At 44.6% G+C, this 6,776-nt stretch overlaps 1 protein-coding gene across 1 annotated transcript; it reads right to left on the minus strand.

Moving 5' to 3' along the window:
- Window positions 1–315: 315 nt before the first annotated feature.
- On the minus strand, window positions 316–4,823 carry LOC103634676 (Gb protein). Its single transcript, XM_008657272.4, has 6 exons — window positions 4,522–4,823; window positions 3,840–3,890; window positions 3,683–3,734; window positions 2,711–2,769; window positions 2,237–2,282; window positions 316–879 (listed from the first exon to the last, which is right to left on the minus strand). Exons 1-6 carry the CDS (start codon window positions 4,603–4,605, stop codon window positions 716–718), a joined length of 456 nt encoding a protein of 151 aa, XP_008655494.1. The 5' UTR covers window positions 4,606–4,823; the 3' UTR covers window positions 316–715.
- Between the last annotated feature and the right edge of the window lie 1,953 nt (window positions 4,824–6,776).

Raw genomic sequence — 6,776 nt, forward strand, 5'->3', positions numbered from 1 at the left:
CACAGGGCATCGAGAGGGAGGGAAAGAGGGGAGACCTGATCTGGCATAAAATTGGATATATGAGGTTACTGATACGCCGCAGGACGCCAGGACCAGTTAGAAAAAAGATATTGCTGGCTGCCAACTTCGATCGCGCACCGATTTGATCTGAAAACAATTCGAATTCTGCCAAACTGTAGAAAACTGAGGCCTTCACATCAAAAGCATATCTCAAATCTCAAAAGACAAATAACATTGAAGTTGTCTTTTTGAAACAAAACAACCCTCTGACATCTCACCACTGGAAATCTAACGAAGGCGATGAGATCACAGTTATCAACCAATAACAAATAGCTGGCATTTTTCATGTAAATACTGAATGCAGTCACAATGCCATCGAGCAAAACAATATCTTCGAGGGCTGGAATGTCTCAAAAGAACATCAGCTCAGTGTAACACTGGTCACGTCACGAAGTTTTATTGAACCACGAAACATTGCCCAATGCTAGCTATACATCAAGATATATCCAAAATTTATAAACAGGGCACGTGTAGCATCTGTCCACGAGAGAGAGAAATTTACCATGTACAGTGGCATCCCTGATTAAACAGGGCAAGGAGCGATAAAACATTCGTGTTTGATAGAGTAGGATGGGATGAGTCTTGCATAGTTAAATAATAGGGTAGTTTCTCAAGGCAGGCGGAGTTATGTAGAGGAACTGTTGTACCCGATAACTTACAACGGTGAGGAGCTTCTTGTCTTGCGCATGTCGTCATGAGATGCAGCGGGGGCGAAGGAGGGTGCATGTGTTGGTACACGCGAAGAGCGGGCAAAGGAGTGCGATGACACGGCATGACAGGATGATGAAACCAGCTGTGCGGTGGCTGGTATTGTACCACCTGCAGATCAGTAAAAATAGTTTCAGTGATAGCAGTGAATGTGTTGAAAATGATTTCATGGAATAGTCATTAAACAGAAGAAACGTGAGGTGAGATCAACAAATGCCTACCATGCATTTGTATTCCCTTCTATTAATAAAATAAATGGTGTATGCTAGCCATGAGAAACATCAAATAGTACGCAATTTCTGATTGTGACATGCTTTACCAACGGCCCCACATCAAGTAACGAACACAACTACGTGCCAGTTATGTCATTATGTGTTCAGGATTCATATAATTCAGCAGGAAAAGAGGGGGGCAGTTTACGATCGAGGATGTGCAAAAACTTCTGTTACAGTAGTCTGGTCTCATGGACATGCTGAAGCTTTTAAATCCTAAACCGGTGCCAATGCTGCTTATTATGAATTAAAAATTAACAACAACAATAGAGACTTTTAGTCCAAAGCAAGTTGGGTAGGCTAAGAATTAAAACCCAACATAAACCACAAGTCAAGGTTCATGCACATGGAGAACTATTTTCTACTCCTATTCAAGGCTAAATCTTTGTTTATATTCCATCACATCAAGTCTACTTTTGCTGTTTCTTCCTATGTCAGCTTCGGCTTTTTCCTGACTCTCTTACCGTTGCTATCGTGCCTTATTATGGATTAAGCATTAGCAAATTGCAAACTCGCAGTCCCCCACACTTTGTAGAGTAATTTAACATCATGCATGTAGATATGATTGAACTTTTAGGAGAGCCGAGGTGAACCATGCATGTACATATAATTGAACTGAGTCCATGCCCACAATAACCAGTAAAAGAACGGCTTTTGTATAGTTTAACACTAATGTTCAACAATATTGAAAAGATCATCTGCCTTGGAAATAAGTCCCACATCGAAAAATCTAGATATCAAAGCCCAATGCAGGAGAATCAAGACAACCCTTTTGAAAGAAAAAATTAAACTGCTGAGGTTCCCTTCTGATCCTGTTCAACTTTTGAATGTTTTATATCCAATTAAGTTCATCTAACCTTCGGCCGGGGACATCATGAATAGAAATAGAAAGGGTAAATTCGATTTTCAACAAGGTAATTTGTCAAGGATGGCAACAGGAACATTGCCAAAAGCAAATACGAATGAATTTTCTGTGGTATATTAAAAATTACATGAGCAATTTATCAGTAGTGAACAATATTACCAATTACCATCAAATGGAGCCAATAGATGGAACTTATCCAGAACATAAAAATCTCTATGGATCAAAAAAAATGTATCGAGCATTGCCATGATAATAAAAATATATATATTTTTGGACAGCAAAAGCACACAAAATAGCTAAACAAAGTAGTACACATAGAAGACTAACTAACCTGCTAATCCAGCACATGCAGAAGAGAACACAATAACTGGTGGTGCCTGCATATAAGTAAAAAACAAATAGGAGAACCAGATTAATACTTTGCACCAGATCATCATGTGATCAACTTTTTTTTGTTCTTGACGAGATAAAAGACAGTGCTCATAATTCTTCCCTCATGACTTAGTGCAGCATGGCACATATTCATAAACATTATCTGAATTTATGGAATGGTTAAATAGAACAGAGGGTCTGATTGGATATTCAGCACTGTGCAGAAATAAAGTTACAAATGGTGTGCTTACTGCCTAGAACATTAGAACGAATTAGGTCTTAATATCAGCTGAAGAATGAATGTTACAACTGAAGATTGTCACGGTGATGGCCATGATGTTCTCAATAAGAAAAATCCTCAAAATGGTCCATGCTGAACAGGTCCACAAGAAACTGCTAATGTATGGATTATAAAACTAAAAGTATAACTTACACCAACAAAAAAATGCATCCACATTGGGCCCTTAATGTGACGTCGAACAACAGGCATAACTGCATTAGAAACCCAAGAATCAGATCTTATAGAAAAAATAACTACCATTGCACAGCAACATTAACTGGCCAGAACTTATGAAAAACAAAAAATGGTTTAAATAAACAATTTCATCCTATGCCCATTTATCAAAAAAATATACAAAATAAAAAACAACTCAATGTAAATAAAGCAAGATAATATAATGTGAACCAATAAGATGATTTCTGACATGTCAGGTACGTAGAGAAATAAATATTCTGCTATTTACAATGTACTGTTTACACATGTAAAGATAATCCAAAAACGAGCACAGCATAAAGAAAGTTTTTTAGCACAAAAGAAGAACATAACCATGCCTCAAGGTTTCCCCTAAATCGTATGCTAGTGAGATTCAGTACAAGTATGGATGGCAAGTATTACTAAGGGCCTGTTTGGTTTAGCTTTTTTCTGACCAACTTTTCTGAAAATCTGGCTGTGGGGAGAATCTGGCTGTGGGGAGAATCTGAGTATCATTACGATTACGTGTGGACGAAGATAAAGTTGTTCATAGGACTCAGGATCTAGAAAGTGACGGATTCCTACTATTACAACGACTCAACTGATTATGTGTTTATGTGGATTTTGGATGGTTTTTGCCCCAACGAATTTTATAGAAGCTGGCTGAAAAGCTGAGCGTTTGGCAGTCCGCAGCAACTTTTGGTGGCCAGAAGCCGAAACAAACAGGCCCTAAGTCAACTACTAGTATAGATGGCAAGTATTACTAAGTCAACTAGTAACATCACTCACAAATCACAATCACATAGACGTAATGAGCTGCAGCAAGTGAATCCCATACTAATTTAGTTACAAGACAATCTAATCGTCTGGCAGGCACACATCGACTAGTGCTCAAACAACTCAATTTGTCACAGGTTGCACAAGAGAACATACCATGGTTGAAACCATAAAACGCTCCTGCTATACCCCCAAGAGCCGAACCAATCTGCCACAAGATAGAAACATACGTGTATTTAATACTAACAAGTAACAACCACATCAAAGTCCTAATATCTTACAGAACATCAGCGAAGCAGGAGAGGGAACATACCATGGAGAAGCTATCTCGAACCAACGGAGGTACTGTCCAGCTGCTCGTTTCCTTCAAGGAATAACAAAATCAAGGATCAGCTGAGCTGTGTCAGTTACTTTGGGAAATTCAATATTTCTTCCAGTTGTTTGGAAACGGATCTCTGCTGAGCTGTGAATGACAATTTGCACAAAATGACTACTCTCATTCACAGCATAGGCGCATCTGAGCACAAAAAACTCGCACCGCCAGAATCAAAGTATGTCGATTTTTTATATATAGATGAGAAAACAGGACACTACAGGCACTATCCTCAGGTTGGATATTCAGATGTAGAGAATCAACCACTAGATGCACCAAAAGCAGGTCAAGTGTAACAACAACAAAGCATTAGCCAATAATTTCTTCCTCCAACTCCATAATAAATCCCCTGCCGAGCTACCAATTTCAATTTGTGCAAACAACGCGCACGAACATATGCGCGGATCGAAGCAGCAACTAGTCGCAGAACTGGAACTGAGTCGGGCCACAACTAAGTTAAGTAGCCAACCCAAAAAAAAACGCCAGCGCGATCAACCGCTAGCAGCGGCAGCAGCGGGTAGACGAAACAAACAAATGGGTTGCCGCAGAGGCAGCGAGACCCGTCGGGTAGCAACAGGATCATGGGCAAGAGGGAGGAGGCGATCTGGGGGCGTGGATTCACCATGTCCTTGGAGAGTGGCCCGGCACAGTGGTGGCAACGCCGGGGGATCTGAGGGCAGCGCGTGGCGTCCTCCGCAGCTTTCATGGCGCCTTCCTCCGCTCACCGGAATCCGGATGCCCGGGATGGATGAGGAACCGAGGAAGACGGGTCGATCGGTCGCTGATCCGCCGCGAGCTTGAGGGAGGACCTGCTTGTCACCGCAGCGGCCGCACGAAAACCTCGCCGCAACACAAACGCTCGTGCCTGCGCAGTATAGACGCAGTCACGCAGATTTCCAGCGGCCGCGATCCGATCAGCAATTGAGGCCGCAGCCGTCCGATACATGACTGCGAGATCTACTGGGCTGGAAAAACGGACCGCTTTAAATCCATCGTCCTGGCCCGTCGATTCAGAAATGCAGGCCACTTTCCTATTGGGCTGTCCATATTTCGAACATATCAACTCCGGACTCGATGTTAATGGACCCGACTTATATATCACGTTTGGACGTAGATATTGGAGCACAAAATTGGGAATTAGAATCAGTTTTCTTAAATTCTGTTATTTGGTTGCACGTTTAATTGAGATTTGGAATCAGAGGTCCAATTCTTTAGAATTGGACTTTAACTAGAAACTTCCTCTCTCAATACAAAGCCTGACTCCTCGATATTGCGCGGACTTAGACCGTACAAATCCAAACTTCAATTCAATGACATCCAAACAATAGAATTGGAATTACATCTCATTTCAATATCATAACTGATTTGATATTCAACCCATTCAATTCCATCCTCCCCAATATCGACATCAAACGGAGCAATATGGGAATTTCTCTATTAGCGTAGTTTGGAAATCCCATTTTTCCAAGAGATATCTGTATTCTCAAGAGAAATTAATTCATTTTCCCTTGGATAGATAGAAATCTCTTAGGAAAATCGAGTTGCCAAACTAGCCCTTAAAGTTAGGGCATGGGAAGATTTTATTTCCATGGGTACAGATGTAGGGTAAATTCTTCCCTCGTTGGTTATGTGGGTGTCAGAGAGGAAATTCTCCGGCCGGGTGGCGGAGTGCACCCGCCCTAAGCCCAAAGATGTGGAGGGGGCTTAAGTGTTTTGCTTGTTAGAGATCGAGGGGATGAACACAAGAACACGCAAGGGTTTAGAGTGGTTCGGGCCGCCGGAGCGTAATACCCTACTCCACTGAGTGTTGTATTTATCGGCGTTTCGACCCCGGGGGGTCCCTGGACCGACGAGTGAATTGTCGTTGCGTGTCCCTGCCGAGATGGGTTGGCGCGGGATGGAACACAAGATGTGGGATAAGCCTTGTATTATCCTGCACCAGAGGTGCCGCTCGCAGTAGGGGTTACAAGCGCGTCGCGTGAGGGAGAGAGAGAGAGGGGGACACAGAGCTCGTCCGTCGCTTCCCTCGCGCGAACCTCCCTTAGGGTGGCCCTGGACTTCCCTTTTATAGAGGCAAGGAGAGAGTCCAGGTGTACAACGGGGGGCGTAGCTATGCGCTAACGTGTCCGACAGTGGAGTGCCTAAGCCCTGTGTACATGCCAACGTGGCCGTTGGGGGAGAGCTTGGGCGCTGTACATGTGATGGCGTGGCCGCCGGAGGAGCGCCTAAGTCATGTAGGAACACAGCTGGCAGCGTAGCGAGGACCCTGCTGACGTCTCCTTGCTGTCGTAAGGGGCTGAGAGCCACCGGCGTCATGGCGCACGCGGGGCACCATCATTACCCGTCGCCGGGGTAAGCCAGATGGGACGCCGGTCTTGTTCCTTGTAGCCTGAGCAGGCTAGGAATAGGGAAATGATGCATCCCCTATTAGAGCGGTCAGTCCGAGCCCAGGGTCGGTCGAGGCAGAGGCTTCTCTTGAGGCCAAGGCCGGGGTCGGGCGAGGACGCGATTCCTCCCGAGACCGGGGTCGAGGCCGAGTCCGGGGATCGAGCGAGACGGAGACCTCCTCCCAAGTCCGGAGCCTGAGGTCAGGCGAGGCGGAGCTTCCTGTTGCGCCCGATGCTTGAACTCGGTGGTTGATCGTGACTTGTTGTCAGTCGTTACCAGGGTGGCTGACACGGCAGTCGGAGCGGAGCGAGCGGCGCTGTTTTCCTGTCATATTGGACAGTAAAGAGGAGGGGCGAAGTGACTGCGGTAACTTCGGCCTGGCCGACTGAGGCGCGTGTGTCAGGATACGGCGTTAGGCATCCCCCACATTTAATGCGCCTGTGAAGTGGTCGGTTGGTGAGGCGGTATGGCCAAGGTTGCTTCACAACG

The sequence above is a fragment of the Zea mays genome, chromosome 8 (assembly GCF_902167145.1).
Source record: "Zea mays cultivar B73 chromosome 8, Zm-B73-REFERENCE-NAM-5.0, whole genome shotgun sequence".
Classification (NCBI taxonomy): domain Eukaryota; kingdom Viridiplantae; phylum Streptophyta; class Magnoliopsida; order Poales; family Poaceae; genus Zea; species Zea mays.